This window comes from Macrobrachium nipponense, chromosome 46, assembly GCF_015104395.2.
Source record: "Macrobrachium nipponense isolate FS-2020 chromosome 46, ASM1510439v2, whole genome shotgun sequence".
NCBI lineage: Eukaryota > Metazoa > Arthropoda > Malacostraca > Decapoda > Palaemonidae > Macrobrachium > Macrobrachium nipponense.
The window spans coordinates 29752407-29772809 of NC_061106.1; the positions used below are offsets into that span (position 1 = coordinate 29752407).

At 45.5% G+C, this 20403-nt stretch overlaps 1 protein-coding gene across 6 annotated transcripts in view; it reads left to right on the forward strand.

Moving 5' to 3' along the window:
• The window catches only part of LOC135214855 (STE20-related kinase adapter protein alpha-like), a 64904-nt gene that overhangs the window by 7525 nt on the left and 36976 nt on the right, over positions 1-20403 (forward strand). Inside the window, exon 2 of one of the 6 annotated variants that reach the window (XM_064249275.1) lies at positions 4048-4149. The exons of 3 other annotated variants lie outside the window; for them this stretch is intronic. Coding sequence is in view for 2 of the 3 variants with exons in the window: in XM_064249272.1 (XP_064105342.1) it covers positions 4177-4290 (114 nt within the window). In the remaining variant the exon portion in view is untranslated. 2 more of the 6 variants (XM_064249272.1, XM_064249273.1) reach the window with 2 other exon arrangements.

Sequence of the window (20403 nt, forward strand, 5' to 3'; positions counted from 1 at the left end):
AATATGGAGTTTCCTTCACCTGGAGGTTTGGGGCTCCGCCCCTCCGCTATAATTAATATGGCCTACTATAGTTGAGGTTATGGTAGATCTAGGGTACTTATCCGTGGCAGCCTAGACTATGTCAGTTGCTGTTTTTCTATGCAGTTTTACGTACTGAACAAGAATTTAAAGTAATATTTATGAACTGGATATTGTTACGGCAGCCGTACCCCGATCGCAGTAGATATTGATACGGCAGTGAATTGCGCATGAGCAAACCCTTGTTTACCGCTTCAGGATACCAGTGACAGCAAGAAAAATGGCGATGGAGCGTCTTGAATCACGAAATAATACGTTGGTTTTCTCCTAAAAACAGATGTTTTCAGGCTTTAACGAGCAGAAAAAAGCCATAGACATCTATGAAGACTCAAACTTTCAAAAATTGTATATAGTATGTAGGTCACGAACTATTGAATCGTCCCTCAAAAGGGTAGATCTAGGGTACTTATCTGCCGCGGCCTAGACTATGGCAGTTGAGGTTTTTCTATGCAGTTTTACCTACTGAACAAGAATTTTAAGTAATATTTATTCGGACGACTGTAATTAACCCCCCAGGGGCCAGTACTAAACACGGCGAAATACATTGGACGCCCCAATCCCTAGTGGATGTACTATCCGCGGTTACGTTCCTTGCAGTCCGTGCGGACTGCTTCTGTAGAAATACCTCTTTGATGACTTTCTTGGCCCTTTATTCTGCCCGACATCAACAGTTCCAAAGTGCTGCCTTTATACACTTTACAATATTCTTTTCACTTCATTGGGTATTGCAGCTGTCGGAGAAGCCGATAGAATTAGCCAGCTGGTGAAATGGCAACATTAACAATTTCAGCACTATCCCATTAAAATTGGGATAGTTTTGTTTTTGTAGCACAAAAAAGCGGGACAAAATTCACAAAAGTAAAACAAAAAGGGAAGGGGGCCGGGGGACATGGGACAGAAGTTCAAAAAGCGGGACTGTCTCACCTAAAAGCTGAACTCTGGTCACATAATACAGTATGATTAGGAAACTGGCAAATGGATACAGCTAACTGCTGTACCTACAGCAAGTCAAGAACGCAATACGGCACCACTGACAGACTCTGCCGTACCTCCACCACACTGTTATTTGTACGGCAGGAAGTCTGAAATTGACGCATGCGCAATTCACTGCCGTACCAATATCTACCGCAATCGGGATACGGCTCCCGTACCAATATCCTGTACCTAATATTTATTCGGACGACTGTAATTAACCCCCCAGGGGCCAGTACTAAACATGGCGAAATACATTGGACGCCCCAATCCCTAGTGGATGTCTTATCCGCGGTTACGTTCCTTGCAGTCCATGCGGAGCTATTCTGTAGAAATACTGAGGTTAGGGTACATTAGGTTAGTAGGGTAAATGACTGGGTGGTGACATACTAACGGCCCCTCTCTTGGAACGTGGCCACGTCCCCTAAAAGCACTTGGATTACTAGGTATGCCATTTATTTCAAAATTTAGGTAGGAGAAAACACTTATCTACTTCGAGAGGAGCATAGAGGTCTCGTTGTGCTGCGTGGATGGGCCACAACTCTTGACTGATGCTCTTGGCAGTGAATTCAAGTACCTTTTGTGGAAGGTGGCCATGTTCCGGGAGAGGTGGCCGCTATGTCGCTGCCTGGTAGTGTACCCTATATGTAGTTTCTTTTGCCTATAGTACGGCCAATCCCTTTTTGAACATAGTATGGCTCCCTGATGTCTTACGCATAAACGAAACCATTTCATTATAACAACATGGTAGTCTGTTAGGAGTTACCCTGTAGTTGTATCTCTTGTTAATACCATGAATAAGTTATATAGTTAATTGCTTGATATAAGCCTATGGTTAACCGTTACTTAGCCTAGTCTCCCAGTAGGCTACCTTTAACCAGGTCATTGTGGCAGGAATGCATGACAGCTAGGTTAAACCCAAAACAAAATATAGGCCGTTACTTGAAAAAATGACTCATACATAGGCCTACGTACTTGGCCAAGGTAGCCTATGGCATTATTTTCATGATAATATGGTAGTGTAAAGTAGACCTAGGCATGTAAGCTAGCCTGCTCATATCAGTTAGGCTAGGGTCAGTAATGCAGCAGCATTTAAACTTGACTTGCAACATATTTTCTAGTCTGTGTAAGTTTTGTTTTCAGAGTTCAGCATTCTATACTGTTACTGTTTGGCTAATCTATTGCAACATACACTGTACTGTACTGTATTTTAAATTTCATTTTGTACAGGCCCATTAGCGTATAGATGTTATTATCCAGGTGCTTTTATCACATTTATGTCGGGGAATTGGGCATGAAATGCATGTTTTGCCAATAGCTTGAGAGGTCTGAATAATTTAACATTCATTGGCTAACCTTTAATTGCATTTTTTGCAAGAAATTACCACTTAATAACAAAGCTGCTATGTTTGATAATAATGGAGGTCCTTCCCAATAGAAAAAATATTTAGGTGGAAAGTGAAAGAATGACATAACACTTGTCAAGAACAAAAGAGATTTGAAGAGTATAGTACACACATTTTGTCTGCAATCCCAAAGAGTTAACAAGTTTTGGAAAATGTTGATGATTTAGCACTTCTTTGTCTGTTTACTGTGTCAACAGGGCTTGGATAAAAGTAAGAAGTTTGTATCTTTGAAAGAAAATTTTCACATTGGTACGTACAAAGGCAGTCCCCGGTCATCAGCAGGGGTTTCGTTCTTGGCGGGATGCTGATAAGCAAAAACCACCATTAACCGAAACTTGGCAATTTATGGCGCTGATAACCAGTTAATGGCGCCATAACTCTATTGCTGATAACTGGAACATGGCGTGTTATGGCGCCATAAATCAACAATTTTATGGAGCTAGACAAGCGGTATGAAACTGGATTGCCATTAACCAAGTCTGCCGGTAACTGGGGACTATGTACCTAAATTACCTAAATTGGCTTATGAGTTTGTAAGGCTCAGGTATTTGGCTACTTTTAATTGATAATAAGTAAATCAATATACCTGACCTTATAAATTACAGATATAGTATTACCATACTATAGAAAACCCAGGAAATAAAGTTCTTACTTTCATGATCTTGTGTTCTTAAGGTGCTGTGACATTACAGGCAGTCTCTGGTTATTGGCAGACTTGGGTAATGGTGATCTGGTTGTATGGTGCTCGTCTAGCGCTAAAAAATTGGCAATTTATGGTGCCACAATGCATTGAGTTTCGGCTATTGGTGCTAGCACTAAAAAGTTATGGTGCCATAACATACCTAACAGGCACCATTAACCGGATATCGGTGCCACGAGCACCACAAATAGCTGAGTTTTGGTTAGTGGCAGATTTCACTTATCAGCACCCCGCCGAGAGCACAGCCCCCGCCTATAACCGGGGACTTCCTGTACTAGTATGTATAATGCTTATAAGTGTAAAGAAAAAATGTCTTTTCTTATTATATTTAATTAGGAATTGTTTTAGCTTATCATGCTCTTCTTCAGCGGATATTAAAATCTTTTTATTGTAATTTTTGGGCTTCATATTCTTAGAATAATTCTTCTATAAGGGTATAGTATAAGGTTTGGTAATTGAAACTGTATGCTAAAAGATGTACTGTTGTCCATAAAGTTAGGAATTTGTAGACAAAGGACTTGCATATGTACAATAAGAGTATGAATTTTAGTTTCCTAATTGAAAATTGTAGACAGGAAAGTTTGCAAGTGTAAAAATTCTTTGAGATGAGTAATCAGGTACTGTACTGAATTAATGCATGACAGAAATCCCTTGTTCTGCCATTTCAGTTACGCTCATATAGGAGTCAGCTGTCATAGATATTTATGATTGGGTAAAAGTAACAACTAACATTACTCTAAACTTTCTACATTGTATTACAAGTTGCTGATATGCTGATGCACTCATAAAATGCTGCAATCCTACAATGCCTGCAAAGAGACAGTATAATATTGTTATTATTATTCCATGTTAAACAGTGGTGTCAAATAAATTGTTATTTTTTTATGGCAGGGATTGGAGTGACAATATATAAAGTTGAGTGTCATTGGCGTTGATCCCCGGGACATGTCAGAGAACCTGCACCAACTCTTCCTTCAGTCATTTTGAGAAAGTGTCAGTGTCATTATCAGTGTGTGGGTCATGTCCTGCATTGAGTGTCCATGTGCGTGTTCCCGTATAGCCAGTCTGGCCGTCTCCCCTGATGTGCGCATAGATGTGCGCGTAGGTCATACTGACACTGCATACAAGCCCCTCGTAAGATCCTGAGCCTATGTAAATTGCTGCCCGGCTCTTTAAGATGCGGCACTCATTATATTGTGCATGCAAACTCTACTCGGTAAATACAAATTGTAGAGGGAGATCCTAGAAACTATAGGCATATCTTGAGGGAGGCTCTTATGTAGTTATATAATATCCACTACTAACCTTTTACTAACATCCTTAAAATATTGCTTTTGTAGAAGCATAGTGCAAAAGACAAACTGTTACAACTTCACCATATTATCCCTTTATATATTTAATAGTGCTTGATTTATGACATTTTCTACAACACATTGTTTCAAAGAATTGCTTTTCCCCTTGTAACTATTCAACTCATTAGCACTGGAGTTATATCTGTAGCTTTTAGGATCTTAATGATTTTTTCAATCTGACCTCTCCCAAGTACAGTACAGTATACCCAGCTGGAGTTTGAGATTTTGGTATGAGGACTTGCCTGGATTGTTTGTATTGTGGAATGTAAAGCATCATGCAGTGTGTAAGCTTCCCAAATGAAACTTGGATGATATTCTGTTTGAACTCTCACTCACTAGAATTACCCTTTGTATGATTTGCTTTAAAGGTTTTGCTGGATCATGGTCTGCATTGAAATTAAACAGAGGGTATTTTCTCCCTGAGCTTTCTGTATCAGAAGAATCTCATTTACTCTTATCTACCAAGTCTCTTTAAGCATTTTTGCATGCCCTGTTGCTTCTGTTATTTGTGAAGGAAATATTACTGAACTTGCATAACTCATTTTAATTTATTTTAATTTTTATTGAATAATGTGGACCATTGACTCCTGAATGTGTTTTGTTTAGTATCGCCTGAATCTCTAGAAATTGGGATGTGACCACAAATGTGAAAAGTGTTGGAAGGCTGTGTTTTTGTACGTGTTTTACTTTTTTTACTTTAGCCATTAAACATCTAGTTACGGTCATTTAACCCTTTAACTGTCTAATATGTATATATTCATAGCATACCAATTTTACTTGGTCTTTTTAGTATTTAATTATGCAGAGACAAAGTTTCAACACTGGCGTTATATGTGTATACTATATAAGATTCCTTTTTTTGCTTTGCTTTCAATACCAGTCCATTTAAATATGAATTATCTAGGCCTCGGGCAGTCTTGTGGATCATACTCAGACAATAACAATGGCTCCCTTCCCACATTCACCCCAGTTTCATTTTTGTACATGAACTTCCCTGACAGATATATACTTAGCTATAGTCTCCGACGTTCCCGACAGAATTTCAAATCTCGCGGCACACGCGACAGGTAGGTTCAGGTGGTCTACCTTACCCGCCCCGCTGGGTGGTCGGATGTACGAACCACTCCCGTAAGCTTGTCAGATTTTTCTCTGTCGCGGGAACGATAACAACTGTTGTCGGTTCCTCTCGATAGTTTTTGGTCGATTCTCGCTTGCCTGGAGTTAATTTGGACTTCTTTTGGTGACGTATTCGCTTTGTTTGGCTTGGCATACGCTGATTGTGGACCGGTTTGATTTTGAGTTTGATTTTCTTTAACGATGTCTGATCTAGAATCGGTAGTTAAACTCGGTGTTGTTTAGGTTTGCGTGAATGAAGGATGTAAGGTGAGGTTGCCGAAAGCTTCGGTAGACCCCCACACGGTTTGCATGAAATGCAGGGGGAATGATTGTGCGTTTGCTAACCCTTGTAGTGAATGTAAGGGATTGAATGAAGAAGAATATAAGGCTCTCTCTTCTTATGTTAGGAAGTTGGAACGTGATAGAGTGCGTAAGGCTTCCTCTAGAAGTTCTAGCAGATCTAGAATGAGTGAGTTGGATGTGGATCCTAATAGTACTAACGTAGAATTAGAACCTTCTTCCCAAGTTGCAGCCCCGGTCGCACCGAAGCCGGAGATTCGCCTTCGGAGGCGGAGGCACTCTGAAAGCCAAGAAGTCGTTCTGTGGATCAGAAGATTCGTCAGTTGGAAGTAAGGAAGGAGAGTGTTAGTGATCAGTGCAGTGTCCCAGTGTGTGGAGGGTGCGTCTGACGGCTCCTTAGTGCCTCTAGGCCTAGACCTCTTCCAGACTCCCAGTTCCAGTGGAGTAGGAAAGTCGAAAGCCGCAGGAGGGCTAGGGAGAGCCCCCACGGTCAGGCGTCCCCTCGGCAGATCCTGAAGTACGCTCCCAGGCTGCTCGGATCGCTACAAGAAGGAGCTCCTAGCGCCAATGCTTCTCCTCTTCGTCGTCTCCCTCTCCGAAGAGAGGTTGGAACTCCCCGGATGCGTCGCGCCCGTTGAAGAGGGCTTGGAAGGCTCCCTGCAGTCCTTTGGCTTCTAGTCCGGAGGTTTTCCCGGAAGAATCGTCGGTGGAGGCGAAGAAACACAAGAAATCCTGTGATCGTTCTTCTTCTCGCGCTCCGCGCTCGGCGCCTGCTTCCGAGGAAGAATTAGAAGATTCTCCTACGAGAGTACTCGCGGGACTTCAAGCTCAGATCACGGCGCTAGCAGACTCTCTAGCAGTTAGATCACGTAGGAAGAAGGACGTTTCTCTTCCGATCAAGAGATCTAGGCGTCGCTCTTCTCGCTCTTCGGAGGATCGTTCTCCTTCATATGGGGAGGTTTCGTATGAAGGTGGGGGCTTGCGTGAGCGCCCTCGCTCGCGGGAGCGCCCTCACTCGCGTGAGCGCCCTCGCTCGCCTGGCTCTCTTTCAATTTCAAGGCGCCAACATCGTAGGACGCTCTATGGAGAAAGAAGTTTTTTTTCTCCAGATTGGATTCCCGCTTCCGGTAAGCGCACTGCACCTGCTCATCACGCGATTTCTTCAACTCCCTCGCGTGAGACTTCTCCTCAGCAGCCTCAAGATTATAGAAGGCGCCCTTATACAAGTAGGCGTTCTTCTTCCAGATGTCACTCTCCTCGAGTATCGGATCGTGACTTCTCTCCTGACAGGCATCTAGAGTCTGGTAGGAGTCGTGTGCATGATAGACGGCCTACTGTTAGCCGCTCCCCGCAAGGTAGGCGCCAAGAGCCTACTGCACATAGCTCTCCTAGTAGGCGCTCGTCTCTTTTAAGGCGTCATACTCCTGATTATTCTCCTAAGGGCAAGACAACAAGAGTCTTTCAAGCGCCCTTCTCCGTGTTAGGCGCTCTCCCAGCTTCTAGGCGCACTTCTCCTGACCGTTTGTCTCTTGGTAGGCACCAGGAATCCCGGAAGCGCCCTTCTCCAAGTAGGCGCTCGTTAGTTTTGAAGCGCCCTTCTCCTGAATGTTACCCTCTTGTTAGACGTCAAGAGTCTCGCAAGCAGCCTTCTCCTAGTAGGCGCATTTCGCCTTCCAGTCGAACTTCCGTTGATCGTACGCAACTGGACAGGTATGGAGAGCCGCGCAAGCGCTCTGCTCTCGATAGGCGCTCTTCTCCTGGCAGCCGCTCACCCAGGATAGGTGCATAGAGTATAGTAGGCCGCTCGCCTCCTCGTAAGCGCCCTGCCGGCGGATGTTTCCGAGAATTCTCGGAGTAGAGCCCTACCTCTCCTTCGGCTGAGATTCCGTATACCTCGAAGAGGGAGTCTCATCGTATACTTCCCAGATCTTCTCATCGTTCTCCAGTGGATGTGAACTCTTCTAAAGAGGGCGTTCTCCAACCTCTCGCTCAACTCCTGCTAGATCCCTTCGTCACCTAAGGATCTTCGTCACCTAAGACTCCGCGCTCGCCTCGACAAGACGTCCTAGAAGGTTCGGATGAGGAACCGAACACTTCTGCTGCTGTCTCTTCTTACAAGAAGCTTACAGAGCTACTTTTACAAGTTTTTGGGGATTCCCTTACGCCTACGGCTCCTCCTTCTCCTCACTCACTTTTTCAACGGCGAAGACAGCGAAGAGTTCTTCTTGTGTGAGGATGAAGCCAACTCTTTCTATGAAGAAGGCACTGAGGAGTTTTGGTTCCTGGATGGCTTCCAAAGAAGAAGCGGGGAAAACGATGTTCGCTTTCCTCCTTCGAAGTTATCAGGACGCGCTGGTTTCTGGTACGAAACAGGAGAGCCCTTAGGATTGGGTCTACCGTCTTCGGCTGATTCGGATTTTTCGGCACTGGTAGATTCGACAAGGAGAACTGCCCTTAACTCTGCTAAGACGACTTGGGCAATGAACGAATTGGATCATTTGCTCAAAGGTATGTTTAGAGTGCTAGAAGTATTTAACTTCCTTGATTGGTCGTTGGGAGTCCTAGCCAGAGAAAATTGAAGTGCCAGAGTCATTTCACCAGATGATCTTATGTGTTTTTGTCTTGTATGGACAAGTCAGTAAGAGACGGAGCGAGTGAAAATCGCCTCCCTTTATGGGTGGCCGGCATCGTGAAGAAGAGGTCGGTTTACTGTTCCTTCTTAACGAAGTCGGTCTCCCATGCTCAGAGGTCTTCTTTGCTGTTTGCTCCTCTGTCTACTCAGTTGTTCCCGAAAACAATCGAGTGCAGGACATTTCGAGGTCACTTCGGCCAAAGCCACCCGGACCTTTTGGCACAGTCGGCAAGAAACCTCGCCCTTCCTCCCTACCAAGGCTAAGAAGGAAAAGGCAAGTGTTCGAGAACCTTTCGAGGGGCATCTTCATCAAGAACCTCTTACGTTTAGAGGTCGTAGACCTTCAAGAAGGGGTAAGCTTACTTTCGCCAAGTCTGTTAAAGCCCCCTCCAAATAACTTGCAAGTCCTTCAAACAACGGTGGGCGCCAGACTCTTAGAGTTTGCAGAAGTCTGGGCCCAAAAAGGGGCGGATCCTTGGACCCTTTCTATTTTGAGGAGAGGTTACCTCATCCCTTTCGTCGAAAGACCTCCCTTGACGACCATCCCAAGGGAACTGACGGCCAGGTACAGAGACCCCATCATGAATCAAGCTCTCCATCTAGCAGTAGATCAGATGCTGGAGAAGGGGGCTATCGAACTAGTGGACAGACCATCATTCATCGGGCTTCTACAACTGCCTTTTCCTAGTTCCGAAGTCCTCAGGGGGATGGAGACCGTGTTGGATGTAAGCGCCCTGAACTTCTTCGTAGAAAAGAAGAAGTTCACGATGGAAACGCCTTCATCAGTGCTGGCAGCGCTTCGTCCAGGGGACTGGATGGTTTCCTTGGATTTTCAGGACGCGTTACTTCCACGTACCGATCCATCCTTCCTCGAGGAAGTTTTCTCAGTTATTCATGATGGGGGGGAAAATTTTTCAGTTCAGGGCTCTGTGTTTTTCGGCCTCTTCGACGGCCCCTTCAAGTGTTCACGGGGATTTTGAGGAATGTGGCTCAATGGCTTCATTTGAAAGGGGTGAGGATATCCATGTACCTCGACGATTGGCTAATAAGGGCCAATTCAGAAGATCGTTGTTTGAAGGACTTACAAGTAACTTTAGAATTGACGAAGGCTTTGGGACTTCTCGTCAATTTCAAGAAGTCATCACTAATTTCCCGAGCAAGAGTGTGTGTATCTCGGGATACAGATGAACTCTCTGAGTTTTCGGGCTTTTTCCCTCGCAGGAAAGGATAGCCCGAGGATTCGAGAGAGTAACAACCTTCTTAGGGAAAGAAGTATGCACAGTGAGGGAGTGGATGAGTCTGCTGGGGACACTCTCCTCTCTGGAGCAATTCGTTTCCCTAGGAAGGTTGCACCTGAGACCGTCCAATTCTTTCTTTCATCGGAATTGGAGTCGTCGTTCTCAGGATTTGACGTTCTCCTGTCCGTTATCCCAGGACATCAAGAAACATCTCTTATGGTGGACAGATCCCCAACCTCTTTGCGAAGGACTGTCTCTTCAATCACAGACCCCCAACCTGGTGTTGTTCTCCGACGCGTCGGACATGGGGTGGGGTGCAACTCTGGGAACCAACGAAGTGTCAGGTACCTGGGTGGGGGACCAGGTAGCCTGGCACATCAACAGAAAGGAGTTGATGGCTGTGTGGTTGGCTCTGAAGGCTTTCGAGCCCAAAGTCAGAAGATCGGTAGTGCAGGTCAACGCGGACAACACTACAGCTCTGGCATACATCAGGAAACAGGGGGGGTGGGGGACGCATTCCTTCTCCCTGTACGAGACAGCAAGAGACCTTCTTCTGTGGGCAGAAGAAGAGGAATCAAGCTTCTCACCAGGTTCGTGCAGGGAGAAAGGAATGTAAGAGCAGATCTCCCTCAGCAGGAAAGATCAGGTCCTTCCCACAGAGTGGACCCTTCATCTGGATGTATGCCAGAGCCTGTGGAAGTTATGGGGTCAGGCCACACATAGACCTCTTTGGCCACGTCAAAGAACAAGAGGCTGGATCCTTACTGCTCTCCACCGATATCGGATCCAGAGGCAGTAGCATAGATCTCTTCTTCTAGACTGGAACGGACTCGACGTCTACGCGTTTCCCCCCTTCAAGATCCTGGGGCTAACTATCAAGAAGTTCGTAGAGTCCGATTCAACGAGAATGACCTTAATCGCTCCCTTTTGGCCGGCCCAAGAATGGTTCACAGAGGTACTGGAATGGTTGGTGGACCTTCCAAGATCGCTCCCGCTAAGGAGCGATCTGAGCTCAGACAACCCCACTTCGACAGGTACCACAAAAATCTCCTCGCTCTCAGTCTGACTGGTTTCAGACTGTCCAAAGTTTGGTCAGAGCGAAAGGCTTTTCAGCAGCAGCTGCTAAAGCAATCGCAAGAGCGAGGAGACCTTCCACCTTGTCGTGTATACCAGTCAAAGTGGGATGTCTTCAGACGTTGGTGCAAGAGGAAGAACATTTCCTCTTCCAGTACCTCTGTGACCCAAATTGCGGATTTCCTTATTTTCCTCAAAGAAGAATGTCATCTGGTTGTGTCAACTATTAAGGGATACCGCAGTATGTTTGGCGGCGGTATTTTCGGCATAGAGGCTAAATATATCCGATGATAAGGACCTGCATGATCTTATTAGATCATTTGAAACCATTAGCGTCCTCATGTAGTACCGAACTGGAATCTAGAGACTAGTCCTACAATTCCTTGGATCGTCTAGATTCGAACCTCCTGGCTTAGCCTCTTTCAAGGACTTGACGAAGAAGGCTATCTTCCTTTTGGCCCTAGCTACAGCTAAAAGAGTGAGTGAGCTCCAAGCTATTGAGGGCAATGTAGGGTTTAAGGAAGATTCTATGGTATGTTCGTTTCTTCCAAGTTCCTTGCAAAGAATGAAAACCCATCACGCCCTTGGCCCAGGAGCTTTGAAGTTCGTAGTTTAATCTTTTCTAGTAGGGAAGAGCCTGAAAGAACTCTTTGCCCTATGAGAATTATGAAGTATTTCCTTAAGAGGAAGGAACAACTTAAGGCTAATCAAGATGTACTTTGGTGTCTCCGTAAAGGACCCCACTCGGCCCATGTCGAAGAATGCTCTTTCCTTTTTTCTGAGAAGCCTTATTACAGAGGCACATGTTGCCTGTAAGGAAGATCAGTTTAGACTACTGAAAGTGAAAGCTCACGAGGTGAGAGCCATCGCAACTTCGCTTGCATTCAGAAAAATATGTCTGTGCGGAACTTGATGGAGGCGACTTTTTGGAGATGCCAATCGGTTTTTCGCAAACCACTACCTACGTGATGTAAAAATCACATATGATAAATGCTTTCGCCTTGGGTCCTTTCGTATCGGCGGATTCGGTGCTGGGGCAGGGAGCTGAAACTTATCCTGTGTAAATTTTTTTATATGTTACCCTATATTTTATATTGTTGTTTTTTGGTTGTCTGAAAGAGGTTGCAGGAGGCACCTCTTTTTGTCGTAATATTAACCCTTTGTATTTTGGTTAGGTGGTCTGGTGGTTTTGGCTCCTTGCAGAGGTAGTGGTAAGGATCTGTTTAGGTAAACGGACAAGGTCCCTCTAACAGCATCCGACTTGGATTCTACCACAATAGGGGATCACATATCCCAGTGGTAGATCCGAGAGTCTTTCAGCATCAGGTCACGTCCTAGCTGTAGCTCTTCCAGGCAATGCAGACTCAGAGATAGTATCTATGAAGTCTTCATCCTGAAAAGGTGAGAACCAAGGTTTTTATAATCCTACAACATTAGTTGTTTCCGTCTTACCTGTATTATTGAGCTGTCTCTTACCCTCCACCAAGGGTGCCAATCAGCTAAGTATATATCTGTCAGGGAAGTTCATGTACAAAAATGATATTGTTAAACTACAATAAAGTTTTGTACATACTTACCTGGCAGATATATACGATTAATGGCCCACCCAGCCTCCCCTCAGGAGACAGGTGGAAGAGAAAAATCTGACAAGCTTACGGGAGTGGTTCGTACATCCGCCACCCAGCGGCGGGTAAGGTAGACCACCTGACCTACCTGTCGCGTGTGCCGCGAGATTTGAAATTCTGTCGGGAACGTCGGAGACTATAGCTAAGTATGTACAAAACTTTATTGTAGTTTAACAATATCATTTTCTTCACCTAATGCATCACTCGATATTTAAAAATTCATAGATAGGTAGAAGGGAAAATAAGCAAAACCTGGAATTCAACGACTAAATATGATATTTTTGGAAATTACCAATCACAGTAGTATTTTATTTTTGTGTATGTTTATAAGAAAAAGATAAGGTCAATACATGCATTTGAAAGGTAAATAGTATATGTAAAAATGATTGAAATAAACTTTATAAGAAAAATAAATTTATTAGAAACATAAACTTAATCTACTTTAATGGTAACAAGTGTGGAGAGGATGCCATGTTGTATATTTTTACTCTTGCTGACAATCTGGGTACTGTAAATGTTTGCTGGGTGGGCTATTAGCTGACTGCTGGGGCTCCCAAAGTTATTTACCATAGGTAACAGTTAAAGGGTTAATCAAGTGGAGATTTTGTTGGTTATGTTTGCCGCATCAGTTCTTTCCCATCATGATTTTGATAGAATTGTCGAGAGCTATTTAAAAATTTTTTGTCGTTATACAATTTCTTGTTTATAAAGTCAATGTAGTGACATTTGTTTCATCACATTTTTTTCCTGGAATAATCATAAATGATTTGTTTATGTACACATTCACAGGTATGAATTGTATGATTGATGTGTAATGATAGCTTACTCAACTGACACGGTTTTCCTTATAATTTTTAAGATTGCCTTAAGTACAGTTTTTCCTTTATTTGTGGGGCCTGCTTTTTTAAACATACAATATTGAGTAAAATGTATGGGTGACACCTATAGAGTATAATGGCTAAACTGTATATACGTATAGGAGAGGTACTGAATAGGAGTTACTCCAGCAGGAAAAGAAAGGCTATAGATCAGTGGACTGCCAGGTTTCTTTTGCCTCTTAATTTGGAGAAATCAGTTGTAAAGATTTTCTGTTAATGTTATTGATGATCTAGAGTCTCTGATATTGTGAGCAATGAAACACTAGTGGTATTTTTCAGTTTCATACAATCAACTTACCTGTCAGATATATACATAGCTAAGACTCCGTCGTCCCCGACAGAAATTCAAATTTCGCGCCACTCGCTACAGGTAGGTCAGGTGATCTACGGGCCTGCCCTGGGCGGCAGGACTAGGAACCATTCCCGTTTTCTACTCATATATTTTCTGTCGCCGGTGGTATCAACATCGTTGCTGCCACCTCTTGACTGGAATTCACTTTTCTAAACAATTGATCATCTTTTTGTGGACTTTTGGTGACGTACCTGGATCGTTGTTTTGGCATTCGCTACTGTGGACTGGATTTGGACTTGCTTTTTGATTTTTCTTCAGAATGTCTGATTCAAGTGTTTGTGTGAGAATGTGTGTGAATGTAGGCTGCAAGGTGAGGATACCGAAAGCTTCGGTTGATCCTCACACTGTATGTCGCAAATGTAGGGGTTTTGATTGTTCTATTTCTAACACCTGTCATGAGTGTGAGAGGTTGAATGTTGAGGAATGGAAGACTCTAACTTCTTACTTGAAGAAGTTAGAAAGGGATAGAGTCAGAAGGGCTGCATCTAAGATGGCGGGTAGTAGTACAAGGCCTATTGAGCCTTTGATAATTCTAACTCTTCTCTTAATTATGATTCTGTATCAGGACCTCACTGGCCGTACTTCAGATTCGGCATCGGAAATTGCTGAACTGAAGGCTACGCTTCACAGATGAGATCAAAAATGGCTACCATGAAGGTAAGGACTGTGAAAGTGATTTTAGTGAAGTGAGTGTCCCAGTGTTGTGGAGGGGGCGTCTGACCGTCTCTGCGACGCTCCCAGGCCTAGACCTCTTCCAAGCTCCCAAGCCCAGAGGAGAAGGAAAGTCGAAAGCCGTACGGAGGTTGTGGAGAATTCCCCCCGGTCAGGCGTCCCTTCAGCAGGTGCTGTATATAGACAGCCTGCTCAGGACCGCTATCGAAAAAGCGTCCTCAGAGAGTGCTTCTCTTCGTCCGCTTCTCCCTCTCCTAAACGAGGGTGGAAGGATTCCGGACTTGTCCAGGCCCCTGAAAAGGCACTGGAGAGATCCTGTTTTGGATTCAAGCCCAGAACGCTTTTCGGAAGAAGCGCCTCCTTCTATCAGAAGGCGAAGAGGGTTTTGCCTTCCCATGATGGGGACAACACGCCTTCGAGGTTCTCTCTCCCGTTCAAGAAGACGCGGAGAAGCATCCAAGAGGATTATTTTGGCGGTGGCAGGAACAGCTGTCCGCCTTAGTAGGAGTCCTTTCGAAGGATCCTCCTCGTAAGAAAGACGTCAGACTGCCGGTCAAGAAGACTCGTCTTCCTTCTCCCACCAGGAGTGAGGCTCCTGTGAGACGTGAGTCCTTTTGAGAACTCGGATAGAGACTCGTGGAAGATGATTTTGATTCACCAGGCAAGCGCGTCGCGCCAGCCAAGCGCGAGGCGTCCTACAGACGCGAAGCGTCCTCTAAGGTTAAAGAGTCAGACAAGCGAGAAACGCATTACAGACCAGAGGATTCTCCCAGATGGGGTACGTCTGCCAGATCAGCAAGCTTCAGCCGAGCGCGAGGTATTAACCAGGCGTGAGCATTCAGCCAAGCGTGAGGCTCCAGACAAGCATCTGTCACGCAAGGATGTGGCACCAGGAAGACGCGAGACTTCAACAAGGCACGAAGCGTCAGTCAGGCGCGAGACCTTTGAGAGGCGCGAGGCGCCAGCCAAGCGCGAAGACTCAGTCAGGGCGCAGACGCCAGCCAAGCGCGAGGATCCTGCCAGGCGCGAGGCGCCAGCCAAGCGCGAGGAGTCAGCCAGGCGCGAGGCGCCAGCCAGCGCGAGGCGCCAGCCGGCAGGCGCGAGGCGCCAGCAAGCGCAGAGAGCCGACAAGTACGAAGAGCCAGTCAAGCATAGGAGCTCTTTACACTCTCTTAGCCCCTCTCCTATTAGGAGTTTGTCTCCAGTAGAGAGAGTGGTTGGACAGGAAGACCCGGAACGGGAAGTGGCCTCTCCTACTGATCCGATTATGGAAGAGGAATCAGAGGACGAGTCTCACGGTAAAGAAGGACTGTCGAACTACAAAGTTTTGACAGCTCTCCTTCTCCAGGAATACGGAGATGCATTGATCCCTGCCGCTCCTCCTTCGCCTCGTTCACTGTTTTTCATGCTCGAAGACTCCGAAATCGTCGGCTTTCTTGAAGATGAGACCGACGATTTCTATGAAGAGAGCTCTGCAATCGCTGGATAACTGGATGCTAACTAAGAAAGAGCTAGTTAGGACAGTCTTTTGCATGCCTCCCCCTAGACTTACGGGCAAGAGAGGGATTTGGTACCAGACTGGGGAGAATATGGGTCTCTCTCTCCCAGCTTCAGCTGAAGCGGACTTTTCCAGTCTGGTAGACGCATCCAGGAGACATAGCCTTCACACGGCTAAGATTACTTGGGGACTTTCAGAGTTGGATCATCTCCTCAAGGGACTATTTCACATTCTAGAAGTCTTTAACTTTCTAGATTGGTCCCTTGGGGTGATGTCCAAGAAGGCTCATGCCCCTGAAGGGCTAGAACCACGGAATGTAACCTGCCTGGCAAATTTTTGTCAATGTATTGACAAGGCGGTGCAAGACGGCTCAGGGGAAGTTTCTTCCTTATTTGGAGCAGGTCTCTTGAAGAAGAGATCTGTGTTTAGCGCTTTCTTGACGAAAGCAGTGTCACATTCACAAAGAGCAGCTTTTGTTATTCGCCCCTAGATCTGATTTTCTTTTCCCGTCACAGTTGGTGAAGGATATTTCCCGATCTCTGACGGAGAAAGCGACTCAGGATCTTCTCCTGCAATCGTCCAGGAAGAGACCAGTGATGGTGGGAGAAAAGAAAGTGGCGTCTACTCCTGTTCGGCCCTTTCGAGGTGGCCCTCCCACTAGAGTTACCGCTAAAAGGAAAACGACCGAGAAGAGAGGTCGAGCCTCGTTCCGCCCCTTTAAAAGGGGAAAGTGAAGTGGCGCTCCTCCAAACACCAGTAGGTGCCAGGCTCCGGGGATTTGCGGAGGCCTGGACTCACATCGACACAGACCCTTGGTCGATGTCGGTTCTTCAGAAGGGATATCTCATTCCCTTTCCTGGACAATCCTCCCCTGACGTCAACTCCGAGGGAATTGTCCGCCAATTACAAGGACCCTGTGTTGAAAGATACTCTTCAACAAATGGTGGATCAGATGTGGGACAAGAGAGCTATAGAACTTGTGCTGGATCAAAGCTCCCCGGGGTTTTACAATCGTCTTTTCTTGGTTGCGAAAGCCTCGGGGGGCTGGAGACCAGTTCTGGATGTCAGCGCTCTGAACAAGTTTGTTTCAAAACAGAAGTTCGCCATGGAAACCTCTGCTTCAGTCCTGGCGGCTCTTCGCCAAGGGGATTGGATGGTGTCTCTGGATCTCCAGGACGCCTATTTTCCACGTCCCGATCCATCCTTCGTCGAAGAAGTACCTCCGTTTCATGACGGGGGGAAGGATCTTCCAATTCAGAGCCTTGTGCTTCGGCCTGTCGACGGCGCCTCAGGTTTTTCACGAACCTTTTGAAAAATGTGGCGAGATGGCTTCATCTGAAAGGAATCAGTATATCTCTATACCTAGACGACTGGCTTAATCAGAGCAAAGTCAGAGGAACAGTGTTTGGAGGCCCTGACTGTGACACTAAACCTAATAAAGACTTTAGGATTACTCGTGAACCTCGAGAAGTCCCAACTGATCCCCAGCCAGAACTTGGTCTATCTGGGGATTCGGATGGATTCTCGGGGTTTTCGAGTATTTCCTTCTCAAGAGAGACTAGCGAGAGGTTTAGAAAAAGTCTCTCTCTTCCTAAGGAAGGAACGGACTTCGGCGAGGGACATGGTTTGAGCCTGTTAGGGACCCTTTCCTCGCTCGAGCAGTTCTTTCATCTAGGAAGACTTCATCTCCGTCCTCTTCAGTTCTTCCTCAGAAGTTCGTGGAACATGAAGACAGGACTCCTCTCGGACTTCTTTCCCATTCCAGATCTGATAAAACGACATCTAGAATGGTGGTTACTCCCACTGAGGGAAAACAAAGGTACTTCCCTGGAAATACAGAGCCCAAACCTTGTATTGTTTTCCGACGCGTCGGAAAAAGGTTGGGGAGCAACTTTGGGAAAGAGAGAAGTGTCAGGCACTTGGAATGCTCTTCAAGTGTCCTGGCACATAAACTGCAAAGAACTGCTAGCTGTACACCTAGCTCTAAAGAGCTTCGAACCGTTAGTATGCAACAAAATAGTACAAGTGAATGCGGACAATACAACCGCTCTGGCATGCATTCGGAAGCAAGGAGGTACTCACGTCGTATGCCCTTTACGAACTCACAAAGAGAACTGCTGTTGTGGACTTCCCAAAGGAACATCTCTCTCTTGACGAGGTTCGTTCAGGGAGTAAGGAACGTACGAGCGGACAGGCTGAGCAGGAGGAACCAGGTCCTTCATACCGAGTGGACCCTCCACTCAGAAGTTTGCCTCAAGCTCTGGTCTCTTTGGGAACTCCTCATGTCGACCTCTTTGCCACGTTCCTCTCGAGGAGACTGGAAGTCTTCTGTTCAGTAGTAGAAGATCCCAGAGCTCTAGCAGTAGACGCCTTCCTACTAGATTGGTCTCGGGTAGACGTTTACGCATTTCCCACATTCAAGATTCTAGGACAAGTACTCAGGAAGTTTGTGACTTCGAAGGGGACAAGAATGACCCTGATAGCCCCCTTTTGGCCAGCTCAAGAATGGTTCCAGAGGTACTGGAGTGGATAGTAGACTTCCCCAGATCCCTTCCACAAAGGAGGGATCTTCTCAGACAGCCACACTTCGAGAGGTTTCATCAAAAACTCCCCGCTCTCGCTCCTGACTGGGCCTTTTCGGACTATCGAAAGACTTGTCAGAGCGAGAGGCTTTTCTAGTAAAGCAGCAAGCTCGATCGCTAGAGCCCGGAGAACTTCCACTATCCGGGTTTACCAATCCAAGTGGGAAGTTTTTTAGAAGGTGGTGTAAGTCAAAGAAGTTGTCCTCCTCCAGTACCTCTGTAACAGAAATAGCTGATTTTCTGTTATTTCTAAGGGAAGAATCGCAGCTCTCCGTAGCCACGATAAAGGGCTATAGAAGTATGCTATCGGCCGTATTTAGGAATAGAGGCCTAGATTTGGGAAACAATAAGGATCTGCATGATCTGATTAGGTCGTTTGAGACCAAGAAGTCTAGAATGACTTCTCCCCCTAACTGGAATCTAGACGTAGTGCTGAAGTTCTTGGCTTCAGAGAGATTTGAACCCCTACATTGGCCTCGTTTTCGTGATATAACGAAAATAAAAGTTTATTCCTTTTGTCTCTGGCAACGGCAAAAAGGGTTAGCGAACTGCACGCCCTTAGTGACAAAGTCGGGTTCAATATAGATTCAGCCATCTGTTCCTTCAAGGAATTATTCTTAGCGAAGAATGAAAATCCTTCGAACCCCTGGCCGAGAAACTTCGAAGTAAAAGGATTATCGGGTCTCGTCGGCAGGGAACCGGAGAGGTCTCTTTGCCCAGTAAGGGCATTAAGTTTTACATTAAAGAAAGAAAAAGGAACAGTTGGGAGGTTTCTAGACAAGGCCTCTGGTGCTCAGTGAAGGATCCATCAAGACTATGTCTAAGAATGCCTTAGCCTTTTTGTCAGGAACGTAATTATGGACGCTCATAAGGCTTGCACGGATGATTCTTTAAAAACTCCTGAGAGTAAGAGCTCATGAAGTGAGAGCAGTGGCGACGTCTCTCTCTTTTCAGAGAAATATGTCGCTGAAGAATATCTTGGAAGCGACATTTAATTGGAGATGGTAATTCTGTGTTTGCGGCTCACTATTTGAAGGACGTGCGTGTGACCTATGAAAAATGTTTTTCAACTTAGGTCCTTTTGTGTCTGCGGGCACAATCCTGGGTACAGGAGCTTACAACAATCCTTAAAAATTTTTTTTTTACTACTTAAGTCTATAGATATGTTCTAGACTTTCTGCTGAACAAGTGCAGTTGCCGCACAAGCGGCCAGTCACTTCAGTTCAGTAAGGAACTCTTGTGATATCTTGTAATAGATAAATTTTTTTTTTTGAAATTATTGTGTGCTTGTGCATTGTGTTTTGAGTTACGGTTGTTGCGAAGAGTTGGGGATAACTCTGAGCAATTTTTAATACTAACATGGTGGTTAGGATCAGGTGGTCGGGATTGGTTGTGTGCTCCTTAATAAGGTGTGTTGTCATGTAAGTGGATCAGCACCCATTGACAAAGTCCTTTCAGGCTCTGCCGAGTAAGTGGATAAGACCCCTTCGGCAGACCCACAAGAATTCTTGGCCATAGATCACATATCTCGCTAAAGTTTCTTGAGGTGATGCAGACTACGGGGAAAACACCACGAAGTCTACCACCTATCAGGTAGGAACCAAGGTTTTTTAATTTATACCTACAACAGGGATGATTGTTTACCTGTCTATTCCAGTAGTAGCTGTCTCTTACCTCTCCACCGAAGGGTGCCAATCAGCTATGTATATATCTGACAGGTAAGTTGATTGTATGAAAATGATATTGTTATAATACAATAAAGTTTCATACATACTTACCTGGCAGATATATACGATTAGGGCCCACCCAGCCTCCCCGCATGGAGACAGGTGGAAGAGAAAATATATGAGTAGAAAACGGGAATGGTTCCTAGTCCTGCCGCCCAGGGCAGGCCGGTAGATCACCTGACCTACCTGTAGCGAGTGGCG